This window comes from Canis lupus, chromosome 10, assembly GCF_003254725.2.
Source record: "Canis lupus dingo isolate Sandy chromosome 10, ASM325472v2, whole genome shotgun sequence".
Lineage (NCBI taxonomy): Eukaryota > Metazoa > Chordata > Mammalia > Carnivora > Canidae > Canis > Canis lupus.
In genome coordinates this window covers 49,955,717-49,980,478 of record NC_064252.1, presented here as the reverse complement: position 1 = coordinate 49,980,478, position 24,762 = coordinate 49,955,717, and the positions used below count along the sequence as shown (strand labels likewise).

At 47.7% G+C, this 24,762-nt stretch overlaps 1 protein-coding gene and 1 long non-coding RNA gene across 8 annotated transcripts in view; one reads left to right on the top strand and one right to left on the bottom strand.

Moving 5' to 3' along the window:
- The window catches only part of TTC7A (tetratricopeptide repeat domain 7A), a 144,615-nt gene that overhangs the window by 108,234 nt on the left and 11,619 nt on the right, over positions 1 to 24,762 (bottom strand). Inside the window, exon 1 of one of the 6 annotated variants that reach the window (XM_049115865.1) lies at positions 8,559 to 8,736. The exons of 3 other annotated variants lie outside the window; for them this stretch is intronic. Coding sequence is in view for 2 of the 3 variants with exons in the window: in XM_025466030.3 (XP_025321815.1) it covers positions 7,407 to 7,590 (184 nt within the window). In the remaining variant the exon portion in view is untranslated. Of the gene's footprint in view, positions 1 to 7,406; positions 7,680 to 8,558; positions 8,737 to 24,762 lie in introns of those variants that run through there. 2 more of the 6 variants (XM_025466030.3, XM_025466041.3) reach the window with 2 other exon arrangements.
- Positions 8,359 to 13,552, top strand: LOC112671770 (uncharacterized). Of its 2 annotated transcripts, XR_003143850.3 has the most exons (4): positions 8,359 to 8,550; positions 9,298 to 9,409; positions 12,530 to 13,035; positions 13,226 to 13,552. It is a non-coding gene; the product is annotated as an uncharacterized LOC112671770 (long non-coding RNA). The 2 variants fall into 2 exon arrangements; XR_007413776.1 differs by lacking the exon at positions 9,298 to 9,409 and having other exon boundaries at positions 8,361 to 8,550; positions 13,226 to 13,551.

The following is a 24,762-nucleotide window of genomic DNA, read 5'->3' as shown; positions in this document are numbered from 1 at the left end:
CAAAGATTTTCCCTGAGGATGCCACAGCCTGATAGTGATCTTTCGCAGTCTACCTCATGATTTCGAAAATTAACATTCGGAGGAAATGGCCGAAAAAGTACCTGTTCAAGCTATCATCCACCACTGGTAGAGGAGAGGCTGATGGAAGCTCTAGAAGGGGCAATTTGATGACATACATCAAAATTATTTTTGTGCACCCCCGTTGACTCCGCCATCCCACTGCCGCAGAGCTCTTGGCACATGTGTAAAATGACTGACATATAAGGTCAGTCCAGCAGCATTTTTTATAATAGCAGGAAATTAGAGACAACTTTTATGTCCATCAACAGGAGGCTGATTAAGTAAAGCACAGGGCTTCCATAAAAAGGGACACCACGCTGTCATAAAAAAGGAATGAGGAGCTCTGTCTAGACTGTTAAAGAATGAACTCCAAGATACACCAGTAAGAAAGCAGAGTGTATACAGTGGACTCAGACGTGTGTTTATAGATAAACACGTGACAGCATTCATACATATCTGATGGCCTTTCTGGCTTACAGGGAAAGTGGCAGAGACGGAGGGAGGCTTTTCACTCTTTATCTCTTGGTCCCTTTGGAAGGTTGACCACGTGAATATATTATCTAGTAAAAAAAAAAAAATCTGGGGTGCCTGGGTGGCTCAGTGGCTGTGTGTCTGCCCTTGGCTTGGGCCATGATCCTGGGGTCCTGGGATCGAGTCCCACATTAGGCTCCCCACAGAGGCCCTACTTCTCCCTCTGGCTATGGGCTCTGCCTCTATATCCATGTCTCTCATGAATGAATGAGTAAAATCTTAGAAAAAAATCTACGTCAACTCAAGAACAAAAGGCAATCTCCATTTCCAGGTGCCAGCTAGGAGGAAAGGTGGGCTGCTTAGAGGTGGGTGCCTAAGCAGCATTCTTGAGCTATGGGCCACTGGGCACATGGCTCTCCCTCTCTCCAACCTGTTTTGCACCTGTTCACCCAGAGGCAGAGTTCAGAACCTGCTCTTTCTGAGGGAACAGGGTCCCTCCCTCCCTAGTCCCTCCTGGACTGGCTCCGGGTGGGGGTGCACCAGCAGCTCCCCACTAGGCTCCGGCTCCACTACCCATCTGCTGTCTTTATTGTTCCTTTCATGCCCAGAGAAGCCAGCTTCCTTCTCAGCAACCCTGAACCTGGAAACACTGCCCAGGCACACGCCTCTCTTCAAAACAATGGGAGTGTCCTCTGAACTCGTGCTGCTCAGAGGATGGTCAGTGGACCAGGGTGGGTCTGTGTCTGTCACCCAATCCCACAGAGATGAGTTCAGCTTAGAGTACACATTTAGAAACATTGATGATAACCTGGCAAAATAAATTTGAATCTGTTGAATTGAATGATAAAAAAAAAAAAAAAATGGGGGGCAGTGGTTTGTGTATCTTATGAAAATATCAGAGCACGACAAATTGGGAACTAAAAAAAACCCTCCGAAACATCAAAAGAATCCACCACAGATCACTTGAGCAGCACTGCTCTGAACCATGAGTATCTTTTACTACAAAAGGAAGGCCAATTTTTGTTGATCCTACGAAGTGCCAAGGGCTTTATTACACAGTATCCTTTAATCTGCATGGCCTAAAAGGTAGATATTACTCCCATTTTATAGACACTAATAAAGATATGCTATGGTCCCAGCCCACAACATCAACAACATAATATCACATTCTGCCACACAGCCACAGGACAGTCTGTCCCTGTGTCCCATGCAGAGCAGAGCTTCTGGCAGCTTAGAAATAAAGAAGTCTACAAGGCTGTTAACAGTACGTTCAAAGGTAATAGTAATTCCAAGTAACAGGATTTCCAAACAGGAGTTCCAATTTCAAGGGCAGGGATAAGACTTGTTCCTACTGTCACATACCCTTGAGTGTCAGGCTGTTCTGTAAACTAATGCTTCAGGTTCTTCTCCAGCCTTTTCGCCCCCACCTTTCATTCCCCCTAGGCAGGGTCTGTGTTCGGTAGGTGTGGGGAATTGAACTGACTTTTTCTTCCCGGTCCAACATCTCTTCCCTCTCCACTCTGCCTTCCTTCCCCTTCTTCTGTCCATCCCACCATTCCCAACTGGCCAATCTCTGCATAGGACTAAAGAATATTTTAGATTCAAAGTTCTAGATTTCCAGTTGTTTAATAAGAATCCAGGTGGATTCGAGGCTTTCCCATTCTTCCTTCTCTGAAGGTAAAGCATGGCTTTTTATCATCTTGTCGGAAACCTCCACCCTGTGGAGGTTTGGGTCAAGTGTTCCAGCTTCTCCCCTCCCGGAGGCATTAGAAACACCTTCCTGACAGTGAAATCGATTCTGGGAACCTGGGTATGGATTCTGGGAGCCCAGCCCAGCCTCCAGCCCTCCACCCTGGGCAGAGGCCCAGAGGAGGCCCCCACTTAATGGCCCCTCAGACTCCCCATGCCTCTGGCAGCTAACTTCCCCTGTGCTCCCAGCCCTCTCCAGGCCTCTCTCAAGGTGCCAGGTCACAGGGACCCACTTCAAAGATACCTGCCCCTTCCCCCCAGGAACCACATTGGCAGGGCGGTGCCCCCTCTCCACAGCTTGCCAATCCACAGTCAGAAACCTGGGTCCAGCCAGGTGCACTCTTCCCCCAAGAAGTCAAATGGGGACATAGTGGTCTCTGCAGCTGCTTACCTTACCACACAGGGCCTCAGAGGGCTGGGAACTTCTAACCACAGTGAGAGGAGGAAGAGGCCAAAACTAGTAGGGGGCCACCTGCCTCAAACACACCCTCCCTAACTCCAACTGAAGACATGCTCAGAACAAACTCCAGTTGGGGGTGGGGGGGATCATATAGTTAAGAAAAAAAAAAAAGATGGGGATGACTACAGATTAACAGTCTCTAGATGGATGGATAGAGGCGCAGACATGTGATAAAGTAAGTACAGCTTAATTTTGCTGAATGTTGAAATTTTCATAAAAAAAAAATACTGGGGGAGGAGCACCTGGGTAGCTCAGTGGTTGAGCATCTGCCTTCAGCTCAGGGCGTGATCCTGGGGTCCTGGGATCAAGTCCCCTATCGGGCTCCCCACAGAGCTTCTTCCTCTGCCTATGTCACTCCCTCTGTGTGTCTTTCATGAATAAATAAATAAGGTCTTAAAAAAAAAATACTGGGCAGCCCAGGTGGCTCAGCAGTTTAGTGCCACCTTCAGTCCAGGGCTGGATCCTGGAGACCTGGGATTGAGTCCCATGTCGGGCTCCCTGCGCGGAGCCTGCTTCTGTCTCTCCCTCTCTTTCTCTCTCTCTCTCTCTGTCATTCTCTCTGTGTGTCTCTCATGAATAAATAAAATCTTAAAAAAAATATTGGAGGAAAAAATATTGGGGGAGAAAAGAGACACCTAAACTATTAAGCAAATGCAATGTGTAGCCTTACTTGGATCCTGATTGTAGCAAATGACCTGTAAAATTAAATCATTAGATTTGGGGGGTGTGTGTGTGTGTATGTGTGTGATAATGGTATGGTGGTTTTGCTTTTTTCAAAAGAGCTCTTATTTAGCCAAAAATAAAGGATTATACAACTGATTACATGAAAACAGAAAACTGCAAAAAAAAAAAAAAAAAAAAAAAGAAAGAAAGAAAGAAAGAAAGAAAGAAAAAGAAATTTCAACCCACCATCTAAACTGTCATCCTATCTCACACCAAGTCATCTTGCCCATGACATTCTAAGAGACTTATTGAAATCCTAATTCCTCTTTAGAACTCCTTTGGTATAACAGAACTCTGATCTTAATTTTTTTTTAAGGATTCCACACTGGCTCCCAGTGGTCACCACTTCATTATGTATGTGCTTACACACCACTGTAAATAAATCTCTTTGCAACTGCAAGAAAAAGAGTTCTTTTTAATAAGTACCTACTACGGTACTCAGTGTGGGAAAAAAATAGGTTGGGGTGTAGCTCAAACAAGGTAATTCATAAGTTCATAATCACTAACGCTGGTTAATGGATACATGGGATTCATTCTGCTTTTGAGGTTTTGGAAATTTTTCGTAATTTCATTTCTTTTTTCTTTAATCACTTGGATAGGTTCTTTGTTTTTATATGAACAAGCTCCATCACAGCGAGCCACACTCTGGGATTCCCCTTCTCCATCCTGACCAAATCTAAACCGGATGTGAGTTTGAAAGAAAACGTACAAATAGTGGCAACCATCTTCCCCCTGGGCAGGTGGTGGGGAGCAGCCTCCCCAGATAAGAGGGGGTAGGGGCCTCAGTGCCTGAGCACCTCCTTAACCCTTTATTCTCACCAGACCCCAAGGAGGACTCCCCTCCCCATCTTAGGAGTCCTCCTCTCCTGACCCCTGACTGAAATAGATGGCCTGGGAGTGGTTTTTAGTTTCTGTAGGAAACTCTAGATACAGCAGGACTCAGGGCCTCGGTTTCTTTTCTTTTCTTTTTTTAAGATTTTATTCATTTATTCATGAGAGAACACACAGAGAGAAAGAGAGATAGATAGAGAGAGATAGAGAGACAGAGACAGAGACAGAGAGAGACACAGGCAGAGGGAAAAGCAGGCTCCATGCAAGGAACCCGATGTGGGACTCAATCCCGGGACTCCAGGATCACGCTCTGGGCCAAAGGCAGGCGCCAAACTGCTGAGCCACCCAGGGATCCCCGGGCCTTAGTTTCTAAAATGGGGTTCACCTGGGGCTTGGCTACCCTCTCAATATGATCCCTTTCCCCTCGGTTGAAGGAGAGAACTGTCGAAGCTGCTGGTCACTGACTGTAAGACTCTAATAGGCCAAATGGTACAGTAAGAATCTCCCTCCTGGGTTGAAAGGGCTCAGCGCTATACTGCTCCAAAATAACAGGGCCTCAAGTGATCAAGGAACCTTGGAGAGAGAATCAAAATAACAGACCATCCAAAAAATACTCTATGCATAGGTTTGGGAGTCCTTTGTTTTCCTTCCTCGTGTGAGTCCGCATGTGCGCCTGCGTGTGTGTTGGGACAGTGTATCCAGATTTAGCAGTGGGAGAAAAATCACTCCCAGAACCAAACCCAAAAGTTGGCAGGAGAGACCCCACTGGTCCCCCTTGTGCCAGGCGGTCCCCACAGTGAAGCCAAGCCAGGCTCCTTGTGCCCTGACCCCACCTTCACTCAGAGTGGATTCGGTGCCTGGAACTGAGGCTCGCATACAGGCTCTGTCACATACACATTATGTGACCTCTCTGGGCCTTGGTGTCCCTGTGTCTAGAATGGAGACAATAGCTCCTGCTCTCCCCACCAGGTTGTTTATAAGAATTAAAAAAAAAAAAAATAGGGAAAGCACTTTATAATCATACCATACCATTTATAAACCACACCATACCAGTGTTTCCCAATAATGCTTCCTAGAATATGGTCAAGGCAGGTTTGAGAAATATGCTATTTATACTCCAACCTTGGCTTGTACATCACAGCAGGTGAACATATTAAAGGCTCTGAAGGGGTGGCTGGGTGGCTCAGTTGGTTAAGCGTCTGCCTTCACCTTGGGTTGTGATCCCCAGGGACCTGGGATCCAGCCCTGCATGGGGCTCCCCACTCCAGGAGTCTGCTTTTCTCTCTCCCTCTGCCCCTTCTTCTGCTCATGCTCTCTCTCTCTCTCTCTAATAGATAAATACAATCTTAAAAAATAAACAAATAAAAATAAAGGCTCTGAAAAGTCCTGCAGTTAGAAAAAGTCTGTTTAACAATACTGAATCCATTAGGTCCAGTTTCTTTAGTTTTTGGGCTCCCTAAGCTCTTTCTTCTTGGGATACCAATTAACTATGTAACCTCCTTGAGACCTCTAAAAAGCAGTTTGGAAAATACAGACCCATTTGAACTCGAGGGGGGCAGGTTCCTGTTTTGGCTCAGCACATTTCGCTGTGGGACCAACATTACTCAGATTCCCATAACTTACCCAGGGCCCAGTGCTCTCTGTGTGGGTCCTTTCCATATCCACCCTCGGAAGCCCCACCCCACTACAATCACTACATCGCCCCACAGGGGGGGACAGAGGGCACCTGCAATTTCTCTATCCTGCCCTGGAAGAGGAGGGCTCACCAGCTTCTGCCTTTAGCTCTGGTCACTCCTCCACACTGCCATACACAGACCCACCTCAAAGTCTCAACTCAATCGTCCTTCTGTCCCTGTCACCTAGCCCGCTCAGTGTCCTTCTCTCCTTCCTCCTCATTGGGCAAACACCCTCTGCCCTTCCCAATACCAGCCTGACGCCAGCACACATTCTGCTGCTTCCCCAAAACCCCTTCTCCTCTGACCTCCGCCATCTACCCCACGACTACCCTCTGGTCACTGCTCTACCTCCCCATCCCTTCTGGCAACTCCTCAGGCTGGGATTTTGTGCTACACGTCATTAAGAGGTAACAGTGCAAGTGGTTAAAAGGATATACTCAGACGCCTGGGCTCAAATCCTGCCTCTACCACTACTGACCTGATGATCAAGTTAGTTAACTTCTCAGGGCCTCTGTTTCCATATCTGCAAATGGGGCAAACAAAAGTGTCTCTACTTTAAGGGGTTGTTGCGAGGAATTAATGAGTTGGCTCAAGGGCTTGGTAGGACGGTGCCCCCCACATGGTGAAGGCTGGATAAGTGTTAGCTATGGTCACTACCATTATTGTTGCACAGGCTGCACAGTCTTTAAAATCTGCATTCGTTGACTCCCCGCCTCCTTCCACAAGGCTCTAAACTGGTGGTGCACAGAGAGGGCTCCGGGAGGGCTCCCCAGGCCGAGCTGGGGCGGGGTGTTGCCCCGGCTGCCACATCAGGGTGCTTTCCCGCCCCAGCCTAAGAGCCCAGCCCAGCCAAACCAGCCCTCCTGCCAACGCCGCCCAGTGCCGGGGCTGGATGGGTCCCGAGTCCGACCACAGATGAGGAAACTGAGGCTTACGAGGCCTCTTTCCCTCTTCTCCGGCCCGCCCCGGCGCTCTGGCCACCCCCCACCCCTGTCTGCTGCGGATGGGGCACCGCTGTCCACTGGACGGCCTGCACCTGGCGGGACCCGGACGGGGCGCGGGGTGGAGGGGGTGTGCAAGGGTCCAGCAGCCCTTGGCCCGAGCCATCCGTGCCGATACCGCCAGTTCCCGGGGGACGGACCCGCCCACATGATCCCACAGGGCAGAGAGCCAGGGCCCTTTCTCTCTGCCCCCCCCCCCCCCCCCCGCCACCCCGGCCCGCTCAAGCCTCGTGGGGTCTTTCTCCCGGGGCGTAAGTGCCCTCCGAGTAACCACCCGGTGGCCGCCAGGAGCAGCGCCGCAGCAGGCGTAATCCCGAAGGCGGCCGCGGCGGCCGGGGGGCAGTCGGGGCCCGCTTCCCGGAGGCGGCGGCGCGCGGGGTGCGCGGGGTGCGCGGGGTGCGCGGGGCGCGCGGGGCCGGCCCCTGCCCTACTCACCGGCGTCCGGAGCGGGGACCGCGGCGCCGGGGCTGGGTCGCCGGCCGCCTCCGCCGCCGGGCCCGAGCAGCGCCTGCAGCTGCCGGACCAGCTCGGGCATGCGGTCCCAGTGGCCCTCGGCGCGGCAGCGCTCCAGCTCGCTCTCCATCTTCAGGTGGGAGCCGTGCGCGCCCTTCGCAGCCATCTTCGCGCGGGCGCTGTCATGGGCGGCGCGGCCGAGAAGTGGAGACCCGGCCGGGGGCGGCGTCCGGGCTGCGGCACACACGCGGCCGGGGGGGGCGGCGGCGGGGGCGCGGGCGGCGGCGGGGGGGGCCCGGGCGGCGGGCGGGCGGCGGCGGCGGCGGCGGCGGCAGCACCCAGAGCACCGCCCGGCGCCTCGGGGCTGGGGCTCCGGCTGCGCGGCCCGGGCGCGTCCAGGAGCAGCCTCCGCCTCTGCAGCAGCAGCTCCTGGCGCTGCCGCCGCCGCCGCCGCTGCAGCTGCTGCCACAGCCCCCGCCCCGGGCCCGGGCGCCGCCAGCCGCCGGCCCGCCCCCGCCCCCGCCCCCGCCCCCGCCCCGGGCCGCCGCTCCACCTCCGCGGGGGCGTGGCGCGGCCTCGGCGAGCGGGGCGCCCGGGCGGCCAGCGCGGCCACAGCAGCCAGGCGCGCGACGAGCGCTCGCGGCCCCCCCGCCGGCCGCGCGGGGCCCCCCCGGCCCCCCCGGGCCCCCCGCCGCCCCCCGCCGCCCCCGCCGACTCGGCGCTCACTCTAATGCCGCGCGGGGCCGCGGCGCCCCGGGGCGCCTCGCTGCCCGCCCCCTCCCCATCCCATCGGGGCTCTCGGCCTGCGGGTGGGCGTCCCCCGGCCCCGACGCCCCGGCTTTGTGTGCTGCCCCCGACACGTCACAAATCCGGGGAGAGGCCTGCCGCGACCCCGGCCTCCCCGGAGCCGGCCGGCGGGCACGCGCGGGCCCTGCGCGCCCCCCTGCCCGGGACCGGGGCTGGGGCGGGGGGCGAGGGGGGGCGGCGCCCCGACCCCTGGCGCCTGCGCGCAGCCCCGTTCTCTCCGGCAGCCGCGGGGTTCCTCTTTCCAACCTGACTCCCCCGCAAGACCTGGCCGGCCCGGCCCGCCCCGCACCCGAGCCCGTTACCCGGGACTTCTTTAAAGGTGTTAACCTGTGTCCCAGCTTGGTCCTTCCTCCCTAATTCCTGGCGTCTGGAGACGGTGACCAAGACTCGCGGAAGGGCTTAGCCTGGCGCTGTGGGGCACCAAGAGGTTCAAGGGATTACAGGGTGGCCCGAAGCAGGAGGGACTGGTTAGGCCCTCGCGGCGGGAACCACAGCGACCCCAGAACACCCCCCACCCCCCACCCCCACCCCCACCCCCGTGTGTAAGTGACATCTTGCACGGGGCAGATCGAAGACTCCAGAACACAGAAGTCAGGGCCGGCTTTGACGTATAGTATCCAGACTCCCAAGACGTAGGCGTCCACCTTCCTCCCGGAGGCTGAGGGCTCTGCCCCTGCCTGACATGTGACTGTGGGAGCAGCTTGACCGCTTTGAGTGTCAGGACACTCCACTGCTTCGTGCTTCTGGACGACTGTAACTGTGGCCAGGTTTTTTGTCAGGCAGAGAGAGCCCAGGCTCCTGGCGCTTAGTCCCATAGGAGTTATCTACCTGTTGGGGGCTAACCTTCCTGCTCCCCATCCCCACAGCGCCCAGGGTGGATACCCTCCAATCCGGGTTCCAAATGTACCCTCCGTTCCTTGCTTGGGGCAGCACTTACTGACCTTAGCTGCTGCTCTGAGCACCCGGGGTCTGTTCCGAACTCCCAGGGACCAGGAAATAGGATGGAAAGCAGGGTCATCTCTGGCAGTTGGAATTTAGAATCAGTTTACTCCATTTACACAAACAGGGCGCCTGCTCCTGTCACCTCCTCTAATAGACTGGCATTTGTTAGCCTTTGGCTGCCCTTGCTGGTCACCAGAATCGGCTTGCAGTTGGAGAGAGCTGTGCAAGTCCTTTGGGTGAGGGTGCCCTGAGAATACCCTGTGACCTGCCCCAGAGTCAGCCCTGAGGCAGGCAGGGGGCAGCAGAGTTGAGGAGCGGAAGGGAAAGGCAACGCAGATAGAAATTAGGGAACCTCCCCTCCTCCTTTTCCCCCCCCCTCCGGAATCCTTTGCCAACCCTGCCCCCAGGTTGCAGGACTCCCGGGAACTAACTGAAGAAAGCTGCTCGTGATTCGTGCACCAGGATTTGTGTGGGTCTGGAGCACGGGAGAGAGGAACACAATATTGAGATTAGAACTTATAATGCATGGCAGCCACGTTCCTGACCCCTTGGTAGTTCTTTTCCAGCAGAGATAAGCCCCCAGCCTGCTAGTGACCAGCATTTTTCAGGGGAGTAAGAGACTGTAGGAGTGAGAGCAAAGAGCAACCATGATTGTATTAGTGACATTTGCTGAAATAAAAGGTGTGTAGAAAGTGTGGTGGTTTTTATTTTTTAATAACCCGAAATCTCTCAGATGGGGGTTTAGGACAAAATCTGATAAAGATGGTTGTCATTTGCTGGCTGGGAAATGCTATCAAAATTAACTTGCAGATCAGGAGAAGCTGGGTTGATTGCTTACTAGAGTGAGGGAGAGAGCACTGCCTGGCAGTCTTAGCATATCAGAGAAAGTACTGGAGTTCACGGGAGGTAAACCGGCCTGCTAAGAAAGGTGTACCTTTAGGAAGCAACAAAGATGGTACCGAATGAAGGACCAACCAAGCTCACAGAAGACTGCACTAGTTGAGATGCTCTGCCTGGACGAGATGGGGAGGCTTTTATTGCTGGATCACAAGAGAAGCCATAGTAAGCTGTCTGTCCCAGTTCTTGGGAAGTTAAGGACTTGGAGAGATGTCTCATGTACTTAGAGGTTGAAGGTTTATGATATTTGGTTAGGCCCAGAATGGGAGGGTACCGAAGAGCTGATCTGAACTCAGAAAAAGTATTTTCATGTTTGGGTTCCTAGAGAAAAGGTTTGGCTAGCAAGGGCTTGGGTAGGTCAAATTAACGGCGTGCAGATTTCAGAAAAGTTGAGAATGTACTGCCTTGTAGAGGCCAATGAGACCCTCGAGGATCCTCATAACTGTCTTAGTTATTGGCCAGAAACCCTTTGCACAGCTTGTTGTCTGGAGTAAGGAATTTTCCTCCATAGGATGTCTTGTCTTGGGTAGTTACTTCCTTTGACAAACTGTCAGCTTTTCTGTGGAACCCTTAATGCCGTCTCTGAGCTAAAAGAGTGAGCAGTAGATGACTGAGCCTTGGAACTCACCTCCTCTTTGAACAGAACAAAAGATTGTTCACGTATTGACTAAGTAGAACTACAGGGCAGTGTAAGGCTCACAAGGCTGAGGACTTGTGAAATGTAGGAGGGCACCTTGGTAAACTGAGGCATATGGTCCAGGTACTATTGTTGAGTTTCCCTGGAGAAGACAAGCAAGTATTAACTTTTTTTTTTTTTTTTAAGATTTTATTTATTCATGAGAGACAGAGAGAGAGAGGCAGGGACATAGGTAGAGGGAGAAGCAGGCTCCATGCTGGAGGCCCGATGTGGGACTCGCTCCTGGGACTCTGGGATCACGCCCTGAGCCAAAGGCAGACGCTCAACCGCTAAACCACCCAGGAGTCCTGCAAGTATTAACTTTTAATTTAACCAGACACCAAAGAGGGGCACCTGGCTGGCTTAGTCAGTGGAGCATGCAACTCTTAATCTTGGGGTTGTGAGTTCGAGCGCCATGTTAAATATAGATCTTACTTAAAAATAAGATCTTTAGAAAAAATAAAATGGGGTTACCTGGGTGGCTCAATAGGTTGAGCATCTGCTCAGGGACTCAGGTCATGATTCTGGTCCTGGGATCATCAGGCTCCCTGCTGAGCAGGAAGCCTGCTTCTTCCTCTTCTCTCCCCTCCTCCCCTTCTCCCTCTCCTGTCTTGCTTTCTCTTACTATCTCTGCCTCTCTCAAATAAACTTACAGTCTTTAAATAAAAGACACCAAAGAAAGCACAACATAAATTTGCAACTGTAAAACATATAATCTCTATAGGCCTTGAAGATAGAATAGTATATGAGTTTGATTCTAAAGGGAAGCAGCGAGTGACTAATTTATTTGTGGCCCTGGGGTCCTAAATGAATCCACTGGGTTTTTTTTTTTTTTAATTTTTACTTATTTATGATAGTCACACAGAGAGAGAGAGGCAGAGACATAGGCAGAGGGAGAAGCGGGCTCCATGCACCAGGAGCCCAACATGGGATTTGATCCTGGGTCTCTAGGATCGCACCCTGGGCCAAAGGCAGGTGCTAAACCGCCGCGCCACCCAAGGATCCCACCACTGGGTTTTTCAACAGAGAGAATAAGAGTTACAAAGACAGGGACAAGGTATGAGACTTCTGTCTTTTTGAAGGCTTTTAATTATCAATTTTATTCCTTCTTTATCGCCTTGTTTTAGAGGCTTTTATGCAAGTTTAGGTAGAGATTGAACCTTGATGGATTTAGCTCTAGGAGAATACCAGTAGAATTTTTGCTGATAAAAGAGCTTCAATCTGCTTGATTTACACACAGAAGTACTGGTAAATCATTATCAGAATGAGCCAGGATCTTATTACAAATAGGAAAGTCCTCTGGGACCAGACCGGAAGGAAGGGACCATCAGGGAAAGCATTTAATGTGGCAGTTCCATTCACACAGTAAATCCCTTGCTATTAATTTAATGAGTGTGGTGTTCCTTGGTTAAAGGTTTGAGGCTGATGGTTATGGGCTGGGGCCTTGGGAAGGCATGGAAAGGATAAATGTGTGACTGGAGTAGTTTAAAAACTGCGAAGGAAAAGGTTGTGTAGTAGCGGTAAGGTTTAGGATTGATATTATTGTGCCCATATCAGTAAAACATTTGTAAGGTTGTCCTTTAATTTTTAGAGAAATGTTTCCTTGTGGGTTTAAGAGTTGAATGAGAAACTGAACACCTTCCTTGGTATCTTTGTTGTTGATAGAAGATACTCAGCAGGGTTTGGGAGGTCTGGCCTTGGGGCTATTCCCATTCTACTTTTTTGCTTGCCCAAAAATCGATTGATCTGATCACTGCATTGCTCCTCTCTTTCCGGTTTCAAGGCCTTTCACAGAAAGATAAGAGAGCCAACCAGGGTCTTCAGGATCCACTCCTGCTTGCTGTCGCTAAGGTGTTAACCAGTCCCTGAAGTCTCCATCAGACTTCTCTCTTTCCGGCTTGAAGAACTGAACCAGAGCACAATCTATTTTTACAGGAAAGAGAGAGGATAGCCCCCACAAGACCCTGACCAGCTCTATGCTTTTCTCAACCCCTCCGATTTCCTGTGCAATTGAAGGCCTTTTTAAGTCACCACTGGGGGTCTTCCTATTCTGAGTTTTCATTGAACTTGGATCTGAAGTTCCTACTCACAAAAGGATGAATTGGAATATATGTGGCTACTCTGGGCTATAAGATCCTCAAAGGATTCTAAGTTCTTCTGCAATATTTTCACTCTGTCGCCCAGGCCCTGCAGAGTCTCTGTTGATGGCTTTCAGCCAAAAATGAAATGAGAGATTCAAATCCACCATCAGAGGTTTTCTCTGATCTGCAGGGGGTTTACTTTAAAGAGGTAAGTGAGCTATGGGGTACCTGGCAGGCCAGGAAGGAGGGGGCAGTGGGTCAGAGGAAGGGATAGAGGGGTAGCTGGAGATGGAGGAGCATAGCATGGGGAAAGAGGATAGTAGGCTTGAGTTGCGGTTTTGGGGGGAATCTAAAAGATAGTTTCAACTTGTTCGCATTTTTCTTTTTCTTTGGCCAAGCAATCCATTAAGGAAGTAATTTTGAAATCCAGTTTCTTTTGGATGCTTCCTCGTGCTAATAAAAAATAATGAAGACTATTGGATGCTCTGAGTGGTGTTGCCTTTACCTTCTAAGGCACCTCTCAAGTGAGTAACTTTGTTCATATCAAAACTTTCGGGATCCCTGGGTGGCGCAGCAGGTTAGCGCCTGCCTTTGGCCCAGGGCGCGATCCTGGAGACCCGGGATCGAATCCCACATCGGGCTCCCGGTGCATGGAGCCTGCTTCTCCCTCTGCCTATGTCTCTGCCTCTCTCTCTCTCTGTGTGACTATCATAAATAAATAAAAATTAAAAAAAAAAAAAAAAAAAAAGCTTCCTCGTGGTGGCCACTGTAATTCTAAATTATCCTTGGTGGGATGATGCTGTGTGGAAAGATAAGTGCACAAATTTGGGTATACCATAAATACAGGTAAGAAGCAAAAGTCGGGCTCGAGGAAGGCATGGATTGAGGTTTATACTGAGACAGAGCCACGAGAGCCTGGGAATGGTCGGTCAGGAGTTGCTCCTGCACCCTGGGCTCAGGGACTCCCAACCTCACAGCTAGACCTTATCCAACTGCAACTCCATTGAAGTGTATACTTCCTAGAAGATAGAATGTTCAGAGTGATCTTGGCTGAACCTCAAAGAGGTCTGAGTAAAGGTCACATAAGTGGCCCAAGATAAAATGTGTCCCTGGGCCAGGTTAGGGACCCATATCTGTCATCACCACAGTCAACTTTGCTCTTACAGATAGATGCACAACCCAAAATGAGCACGATGGAAATAGACAAGTAGTAGTGTTGTTCATCATGAGGCAGATATCTACCAAGGAGAAAAGATTTTCAAATATGTCAGATAGGGGTGCCTGGGTGGCTTAGTTGGTTAGGCATTTGCGTTCAGCACGGATCATGCTGGGGTCCTGGGATGGAGCTCCACGTCTGCAGCTCCCCCTGCTTGTGCTCTCTTGCTCTCTCTCAAATAAATAAATAATCTAAAAAAATTAAACAAACAACTATAGTCAGATAATCAAAGGATTCCTGAAGGGGGTTCCTTATTACTGGGGACAAAGAGACTCTGAATTTGGGGTTGTCAGGCCCAATGCAAGACTGATGTCTCTCACTGCCAGGGTCTAAAGGACTCCTGAGGGGCTTGAAGGCCTCGGAGGAGTATGCTTTCTGAGTCCTGGTCTTGACCACAGTGGCAACAGGGTCTCAGTAGGCCTCATAACTGAATGCTGCTCCCTGAAAATAGCATCAAAACAACTTTGTGAGGGTGCAAAGCTGAGTTTGTTCTGATCGCAGGAAGGGAAAACAAGACTCTGCAGGGTTATAGTATAGTACCTGTATTGGGCAGGGGTGGGGAGGGGATGGACACATTGGGACATTCCGTGAAGCGTTGGGTCTGGTTTGAGGTAACTTTTCCAATGAGGGGTTTGATTAGGACTGGGCAAAAATCACCATACAATAGTTGAGTATTGGTGGACAGGGCAAGGTGATGGTTTTGAGACAAGGGTTTCAAAGGGTGTTAGAGAATAAACTGTGGTAGGATGCAATCAATTGAAAAGTTGCAAAGTTTGTTGAAAAGGTTACTTCTTGAGGGGTGCCTGGCTGGCTCAGTTGATAAAGTGTGTGACTCTTGATCTTGGTGTCGTGAGTTTGAGCCCCATATTGAGTGTAGAGATTACTGAAACAAAATAAAACTTAGAAGGTTACTTCTTGAAATTTCTGCAAAAAAAAAAAAAAAAAAAAAAAAAAAAAACAAAAAACAACAATAGTTGTTTACAACTCTCATCATCCCAGGCAGTTTCCTACACTCAAAAGGTCATTTCAACTTCAACAGTAAGCTGAGTGCAGGTGGTTTTGATTCTTCCTAGGTACTAATGCAGAGAGGTATTATGCAGGATTATTGCCACAGCCCCTTGTCCCATCAAATCACTCTTATTTATACTAGTTGTCACAGTGCTAGGAGTAATTAGAGCATCCAGAGGTGAAGACATCGCCGCTCCACTTCTATTCCTCTCTTCTTTCATACTCTTGTATTTGCTATTTGGGGGACACAGAGCCCTGTGTTCCCAACAGGAACCCTGAAAATCCTAAATTTGAATACAATTAAACCTTTTCTTCATAGCCAACAGCCTTTCGTGCACTCAGATCATCAGTGTGTGTGATACAGAGCCTATCCAATCTTCTTTAGTCTCATGGCCATAGTCCTTACGTTTGGAAATTAACTTTGACTTATGACGGTGTTTGTTGTCTCATAGCATTTCTGGCCCATGGTGTCTCATGTCTTACTTAATGATTTGTACTGTAGACAGGCCAGCTGAGCCAGCCCTCCTGGAATGTTGCCATGAAAACTCTGCAGGCTATATGGTGAGTCTTTCCCTTTGACAGCTGCCAAAAAAAACTGCAGGTAATCATTAGGCGAGGGATAAGGCCCTACAAAGGCAAGCTTTAAAACCATGAGTTCTTTATGCTTGTGCATGGTGGGCAGTCAGTAATTATTTATTACATTAATTTTAGAATCCTAGAATCCTCCGACCTGGGAGATGATGAGAGCTGTGGGATGTCTTCTGTCCCTACCACTTCTCCATTTCATGATTGAGATACTAGCACCTTCTCTGTGTACTGACTTCCCTCTCATCACCTGGGTCCCTTCTGTTCCCTGGGGTCAGAGGTGACTCCTGCTTCTGCCTATGGTTTCTGTGTCATCTTGCAGGACTGCCACAACAGTGCCTACCCCCAGAGTGGGGCTCCAGACTTTATCCTGACCTTTGCTAGTGCTGGTTCTCTGCCCAGATACTGCTATCCTGGAGGAGAGAAGTCAAGCCCAACCTAGGACTGCTCAGAGCCCTTCAGCTTATGTTAGCTGATCTGATTTTTTTTTTTTTTTTTTTTTTTTTGCTGATCTGATTTTAAGCTCCACCACTCCTAAGGCCAACCTGAGTGTCTACCCTTCAACGATTGTAGCAGTTTTAGGGCTTTTTTTTTTTTTCTAATTTTTTTTTTTTTTTTTTTTAGTTTTAGGGCTTAAAATGTAGCTTTGCTCTATCTGCTTTTCAAATCTTCCTTCCTTCCTTCTTTTCTTCTTTTTTAAGTTGTTTTTTTGGGGGGAGGGGGCGGGTAATCTCTATGCCCAAACTGGGTTTTTTTTTTTTAGTTTTAGGGCTTAAAATGTAGCTTTGCTCTATCTGCTTTTCAAATCTTCCTTCCTTCCTTCTTTTCTTCTTTTTTAAGTTGTTTCTTTGGGGGGAGGGGGCGGGTAATCTCTATGCCCAAACTGGGTTTCTCTATGCCCTGACATCTGGAGTCATATGCTCTGCTGACTGAGCCAGCCATCCAGGCTCCCCCTTTCTCTCGTTTCTGCCTTTTTTCAAAAACATTTTTGTTGTGAAAAGTAACACAATTAAAGGAAAGTGCAGAAAGCCAAATTATTATGAAGCGTTTTCAATAACTACCACTTAGAAGTAGGGTTTTCGCAGCATCCCAGAAGCCCCCAGTATATCCCTTCCCAAATACAACCCTGCTCTTCCTCAATTTAACTGCTGGCTTTTTATGGTAATTACTTCGTTGCTTTCTTTGGTAATTACTTTCATTTGTTTATGGCAATTACTTTCATTGCTTACTCCCAACTTCCTTCTTTCCTTCCTCCCTCCTTCCCTCTCTCTCTTTCTTATTGAAGTAGAATGACATACAACGTTATACTAGTTTTGTGGTACAACATGTTAGTTTTACTCCAGCCTCTAACAAAGGATGTCCAATTTAGAAAGATCCCTTTAATCTTAGTTTGTTAAAAGTCTTTTTTTTTAAGAGATTGGAGTTGAATTTTATGATTTTTGTTTGTATTTATTGAGGAGCCATATGATTTTTCTCCTTCGACTTTACTTAATATAGTGAACTATTTTGATTTTCAATGCTAATGCATCCTTGTACATCTAGAATAAGATCAACTTACTTGTATCTGTTTTCTGTTGCTTCTGTAACTAATTTCCAAATACATAGTGGCTTAAAATACCACTGCTTTATTAATTTACAGTTGTTGAGGTCAGAAGTCCAAAGTGGGTCTTGGGGGCTAAATCACGGTGTTGGCAGAGCTACATTTCTTCTCCAGGCCCTCGGGGAGAATGTGTTTTCTTGCCCTTTTCTGTTTCTAGAAGCTAGCTGCTTTCATTAGCGGGTGGTCCCTTTCTCCATCTTCAAAGCGCATTCCCCAATCTCTGCTTCCATGATCACATCATCTCTCTGACCCTCCCACCTCTCTCTTATGATGACTCCTGTGATTACTTTGGGCTCACAGGATAATCCAGGATAATCTGCCCATAGGGGCCTGAATTCAGTTACCTTTGCAAAGTCCCTTTTGCCACATAAAATGGCATATTCACAGGTTTTGAGGATTAGGATGTAAACATCTTTAGGAGCCATTATACTATCTACCACGGTGGTTATAAAGTATTTTCTTTTTTTATATACTGCTTGATACAATATCTTATTTAGAATTTTTGTATCCGTGTTCATAAGTGAGATTTGGCTAAATTTTCTCTTTTGCAACTATCTTCATTGGCTTTTGGTATCATAGTTAAGCTAGTCTTATAAATGAATTGGAAGGTATACCATTTTTTTTCTATTCTCCAAAGTGTTCATATACAGTAAGCATTATTTTTCCCTTAGCCATTCAAAGTTTTGTTTTTGTCTTTAAGATTTTATTTATTAAAAAAATAAAAAAAATTAAAAAAAGATTTTATTTATTTATTCATGAGAGACACAGAGAAAGAGAGGCAGAGACACAGAGGGAGAAGCAGGTTCCATGCAGGGAACCTGACGTGGGACTCGATCCTGGGACTCCAGGATCACGCCCTGGGCCAAAGGCAGGCCCCAAACCGCTGAGCCATCCAGGGATCCCAATTTTTTAAAGTACTGATTCAACTTATTTTAAAATGATAGGACTTGAAATTCTATTTCTTCCTTGATCAATTTTTAGTAAGTTGTATTTTTCAGGAATATATTTATTTCATCTAATTTCTCACATTTTAAGCAAATTAACCGGGGATCCCTGGGTGGCTTAGTGGTTTAGCGCCTGCCTTGGGCCCAGGGCGTGATCCTGGAGTCCCGGGATCCAGTCCCACATCAGGTTCCTTGCATAGAGCCTGCTTCGCCCTCTGCCTGTATCTCTGCCTCTCTCTCTCTCTCTCTGTGTGTCTCTCGTGAGTGAATAAATAAAATCTTTAAAAAAACAAAATAGAACAAATTAACCATAAAACCCTCTTATTATCTGTTTAATGTTTATAGAATGCATAGTGATATCTGCTTTTTTCATTTCTAGCATTGGTTATTTGTTCATTCTCTCTTAATTTTTTTTTGATTTTTATTTATCTATTCATGAGAGATACACAGAGAGAAGCAGATACATAGGCAGAGGGAGAAGCAGGCTCCCCGTAGGGAGCCCCATGTGGACTCCATCCCAGGACCCCAGGATCGTGACTTGAGCTCAACCACTGAGCCAACCAGGTGCCCTCCTTTTTAATTTTCTTGATAATTTCTAAGGGTTTATCAGTTTTATTCATCTTTTCAAAGACCCAACTTTTGGTTTTGTTGATATTCTCTATGGCACATTCTTTTCCATTTCTTTTTTTTTTTTTTTTTTTTTAATGATAGTCACAGAGAGAGAGAGAGGCAGAGACACAGGCAGAGGGAGAAGCAGGCTCCACGCACCGGGAGCCCGACGTGGGACTCGATCCCGGGTCCCCAGGATCGCGCCCTGGGCCAAAGGCAGGCGCCAAACCGCTGTGCCACCCAGGGATCCCCTTTTCCATTTCTTTAATGCTATTATCATTATTTTACTATATTTGGGTTTCTTTTGTACTTATTTTTTAAAAATTATTTATTAGAGTATGTGTGTGGTTGCACATGTGTGCACAGGGTTGGGGGTAGGAGCAAAGAGAGAGGGGAGAGAGAATCCTAAGCCCACTCCACACTGAGCATGGAGCCCAAGGCAGGCTCAATCCTATGACTCCGAGATCAAAACCTGAGCTAAAATCAAGAGTGAGACACTCAACTAATTGAGGCATCTAGGGTGCCCCATCCTCTGCCATATCTTCTAATTCATTGACTCTCTCTTCTCATGCATCTAAGTGTTGAAGCCATATCTTGAGTTTTTAACATCTCTTACTGTATTTCTCTGTTCTCAAAATCTACTTAATTCTTTAAATAATCTGACATTTAATCACAGAGGGAAGTCTTCCTTAACTTCCCACATCCTCACCATAGGCCTGTTTACATATCCTGTACCACCACCATGTGCTCCCATGGCAACCTGGGCTCTAACAGGCATTTACCATATTCTCTTACATTCTCTCCCCAACTCGACTATAAGTATCTTGAGGATGGTGGATATCATTTACTCTGTGTCTCTAGCATTTAACGCTGTACCTGAATAATAGCAGAAGTGTGGAGAACTTTAACTAAAACAACCTCCCTGACCACCTAACACTGCCCCACTCTGAGAAATGGAAAACCTTCAGGAAAGTCTCCACAACTCAGAACTGTTCTCTGTGTGAGGAGATTTTTCTATAGAGGGAATGCTAAGAGATGTTCATGTCTGCATCCAGGCTGAAGAAGAAGCAGAAAGCAAAACAGATTCAGAAACAAGAGGCTAGGGAGACCTTAGGTGGCAAGTCTCTGAGAATGAGCACAAGTTATTGGGCATGCTCAACTTTTCTAGGCTGGGGAATTGGCTGGGTCTAATCCCATTATACCCAGACCTCCAAGGAATGAGGGGCTCCTAGCCAACATCTAGGTGCACTGCTGTAGTGTATCTAGAAACTCAAGGCAGAGTGGCTCTTAAGAAAGGAATGTTGTACAACCAGTATGCTGAACTTGCAAGACTTATGGGTTGTATCCACCAAAGCCACTTTATTTTTGTCTTCCACTGCTTTTAATCCCTAACAATGGGGGTTAGGTTGGTCTTTTCCATGACCATATATAAAAATCCTGCCAAGCTCGTAAATTTTTCTTGGCACTCTTAGGTAAAAGTCCAGGGGTCACTTTATGTCATAAATGCAGGCTTAATTAAATAATTAAAAGGGTCCAGCCCAATATACTAATCAATATTTAAATCTTCATTCAAAGATAAGATTTCTCTCCTACTTCCCCAAAGCTAGGGCCCATGGCAGGTGGGCTGCGGGCAGCCTGGGAGGGAGTTATATTTAGCTCCTTCTCTTTATTATTTACTTCTTATTGCTGCTGTTTCTGCCCCGCCCCCCTTTAAAGATTTAAAAAAAAATTTTTTTTAATTTTTTAAAGATTTTATTTGAAAGAGGGAGAGTAAGGGGAGTGAGAGAGAGAATGGAGCAAGAGCAAAACGAGAGGGAGAGGGAGAGGGAGAAGCAGACTCCCTGCCAAGCAGGGAACCTGATGCAGGGCTCAATCCCAGGATCCTGGGGATCATGACCTGAGCCGAAAGCAGACATTTAACCAGTTAAGCCACCCAGGCACCCCAGTTTCTGGCCTTTAATTTTGAAATGGGGAAAAAAGGAGAGAGAAGGGAGATAGTCCTGGTAAAATGACTTTATAGGTGCTATAGCTGGGGACCCATAGGCCATAGTTCCCCTGGGAGATATTTAAAGCTGATCTTGGGAGGTTTCCTGAGATCCTGGGAGACTCATCTGCTGGTCTTCTTTGACTCAATTTCTTCTCCTTCAGCATTGTCCTCCTGTTCCCTGCTCCCTACAGCCTCAGCTGGTAGCACTTGTCACCCAGTCTTTAACTGCTGGGATCCCCTTGCCCTCACTGGCCACTCTTGTTTGGGCTCCACCCAGGGAGACTTAGCTTTGCCTCCTCCTTACCTGGTCCCTGATGAGGGAACTGAAGGCTAGCTGAGGACAAAGCAGAAGCTGACACCCTGCAACCCCTCCGCCCCATAAGGTGGGATATGTGGGACATTCCTCAGGCACTCCTGGCTGCCCTAAAGCTAAAGAAAGGAAAAACAAATCGTTAAGGTACAGAGATCACAATCCTGCAAGACTTCTGTCTCATTTGACCCTCACCTAGAAGGCTGAGCAGTTTTCACCCAGGTCCTTTTCTCTCAGCCAGGACTGGATAGCCTTCCAGAGCCAGCCCACACCGTGCCATTGTCTCTGCCCTATCTTGGAGACCACACCTCAAGCTGTGTAAGTGGTCCCTCCCTTTGAAGCTTCTCTCTCCTAGACTGGAGGGGAGGGACCAGGTGATCCCTCACATTTTCCCAGGGAAGTCCTCCTCACAAGATCGTCCCTGAGTCACCACCCCTCAGCTGACTCTCTTATTTCCTCTCTCTGGGTGAGAGATTCCCTAGGCCCTAGGCTGAGGACCGAGACACAGCTAACCAGATTTTGAAGATTGCTTTTGAAATCTTTGTGGTTTGCTAACACCTTACTTTGATGCTCAATAACTAGCATATCTTGGCATTTCAATCAAAATCCAACTCAACATCCTGTTGGACTTGTTTTTTATCAGAATGAAACACCATTGTTGTTTGTTTTCTGATTATGAAATTAATGCATGCTTCTTATAACATTAAACCAAAACATAAATGTAAAAGACAGTAGTAGCTCAATGAAATTCTATCTCCCAGAGATAACTCAAAGATAAGACTTTGCTTTATACCTTTCCAGACTTTTTTTCTTTGACACACTTGCACTTTTATTTTATTTTATTTTTAAATATTTTATTTATGTATTCATGAGAGACACAGACTGAGAGAGGGAGAGAGAGAGAGGCAGAGACACAGGCAGAGGGAGAAGCAGGCTCCATGCATGGAGCCTGATGTGGGACTCGATCCCGGGACTCCAGGATCACACCCCGGACCAAAGGCAGGCGCCAAACCGCTGAGCCACCCAGGGATCCCCTGCACTTTTATTTTATTTTATTTTATTTTTTTTTTTTTTTTTTTTTTTTTTTTATTTATTTATGTTAGTCACAGAGAGAGAGAGAGGCAGAGACACAGGCAGAGGGAGAAGCAGGCTCCATGCACCGGGAGCCTGACGTGGGATTCGATCCCGGGTCTCCAGGATCGCGCCCTGGGCCAAAGGCAGGCGCTAAACCACTGCGCCACCCAGGGATCCCTGCACTTTTATTTTAATAGTGGAAAGGGGATTGTACCATACATGAACTCCAAAGAGCCTTTTCCCTACTGCCTTAGGATATGTAAGCCCTCCCATCCCTGTGTACCTGTACCTATGTTGAAGTAGAAGAATTGATGAGAGACTAGGCAATTACCTTGATAGATTGAGTATCTAAATGGTCAATTTATGGGGCAACTGGGTGGCTCAGCCGGTTAAGTGTCTGCCTTTGGTTCAGGTCATAGTCACAGGGTCCTGGAGGAGTCCTGCTTAGCAGGGAACCCACTCTTCCCTCTCCCTCTGCCTGCCACTCCCCCTGCTTGTGCTTGTTCTCTCTCTCTCTCTCTCTGTCAAATAAGTAAATAAAATCTTAAAAAAAAAATAAATGGTCAGCTTATGTTTTGAATTAAATTGGGTTTTAGTCGGGTGGACTAAATTTAGTTTTCTCTCACTTCCTATCAAGATGGGTGCTTTGGAGGAAATAAGATCAGTTATAGAAGATGAAAGGGCTGTATTTGTTTCACACCAGGAGTACTGTGTACATTTTCAACTCTACACTTCAAATGAAATTGATAGGTTGGAAAGTTTGTATCTTTTCAAGGCTTTTGATCTGCATTTCCACTGTGCATCAGAGGACATTTTTCCCTATGTGTATTTTCATAACACTGGATACTTACATTTTTGCCAGTCTCATAGGCCAGAAATAATAATTTAGTCTTTCCTTGTTTTTTAATAAGGTTGAGCAAATTTTGCATTAGGAAAGGACACTTACTAGTCACCAGGGCTCCCTTTGCCCAACTGTCTATTTTGATATCCCAATAAGATCTTAGTAAGTTTGGCCCAGCCTAAAACAAATGGGTTCCAGAGTAGACTAAAAGAGGCCTATCCCTTCCCCACACCCCAGGGCATAAATTGGCCCTTGAGAAGTATAAAGGGGAAGGAGATACTTCCCAAGGGACTCCTGGAGGCCACCATCAGGGCTGCTTTAGGCTTGATCTGTCACTTTCCCATGTTCCCAGAATCTAGATCACTCATTCATATCCCCAAAGCCTCATTACTGCCCTTTCCCTTTAGATACTAGTGACCACAGGCCAGAGCTCTTGCCCCAAGGGAGGCCAGGCTACCCATGGACCAATTAATTAGCTATCACAGGTGACTTGGCACTAAAAGATGGGCTCAACCAGAGTCTTCTTTCTGGGGATTTCGACTAAGAAACTTGGAAAGAATTTGCTTGTAAGCAGTGGGAATAAAGTTGTAAAGATAATAAGATAATGAATTGAGCCCTAGGCAAGCCCAAACCAGGCTGAGTCAGCAGGGAGAGAAAGATGTACAGAGTCAAGGAGCTGTTCCCCTCGACACAGGGACCTCTCCCAGGTCAGCGCTGCTGGCCTCCTGCAACTAGGGCTCCTCCATGCCTGGCTCCAAGAGTCTGCTGCGGTCCAGCCCTCTGCTGCTCTGCCCCCTGGAAGACTGCGGTGCCTTCCAGCTCTGCTTCGTACCCGCCTCAGTGTGTAGGTATGGTTAGAAGATGTTCCTGATAGACTCTGGATTGGGCTTTCCAAGCTACTCCTAACATCAGGAAAGGTTTTGATTATAAAGAATAAAGGGTATGTGAGCTGTTTCAGAAACATGTTGAGCAGATACAGAGCAAGTTTATATGGACCTTACAAGAAAAAGAAGACCAAGTGTTTTACACTGAATTCTCTCATTGAACTTGGATGAAGAGGGTTATTTGCTTAAGGCCTGACCTTGGCAATCCTGGTAGTATACCCCCAGGGTGGCATCTAAAATGACCCACTTTATCCTCAACATCCTCCCTTCTACTGCCATATAGTAGAGGATGAGTCATCAGTCAGTACAGAGAGGTTCATTTAAATACTCTGGAAGGAGGATGCCTGGGTGGTTCAGTGTTTGAGCGGCTGCCTTTGGCTCAGGTCATGATCCCGGGGTCCTGGAATTGAGTCTCACATCAGGCTCCCTACAGGGAGCCTGCTTCTCCCTCTGCCTAAGTCTCTGCCTCTCTCTCTGTGTGTCTCATGAATAAATATATAAAATCTTAAAAAAAATACTCTGGAATGTTCTGTGACTATATGGCAGTTACTAAAATAAAATATTTTTCCAGAAGGATCCATTTCTATCATTAAAACTTTACCCTTTTTTGAACAAAGGATGCTTTGTCAAAAGAAGTCCCTTTTCATTTTACTTTTCTCCATGTCAGGCATGGTCCTTGAATGTACTGTAGACCCCGAGAACCCTTCTCCTAATCACTTACAAAGGATAATGAACCACTTGATGACTAAGCAGAGGATTTGAGCTAATTCTTGGAGTAAACAGGGGCTGAAAAAACTCCAAGAGGATTAACTACCTCTGTTCCTACAATTACTATGACACTGAAAAGTAACATTCCTGTTGAAGTTTTATAAATTAA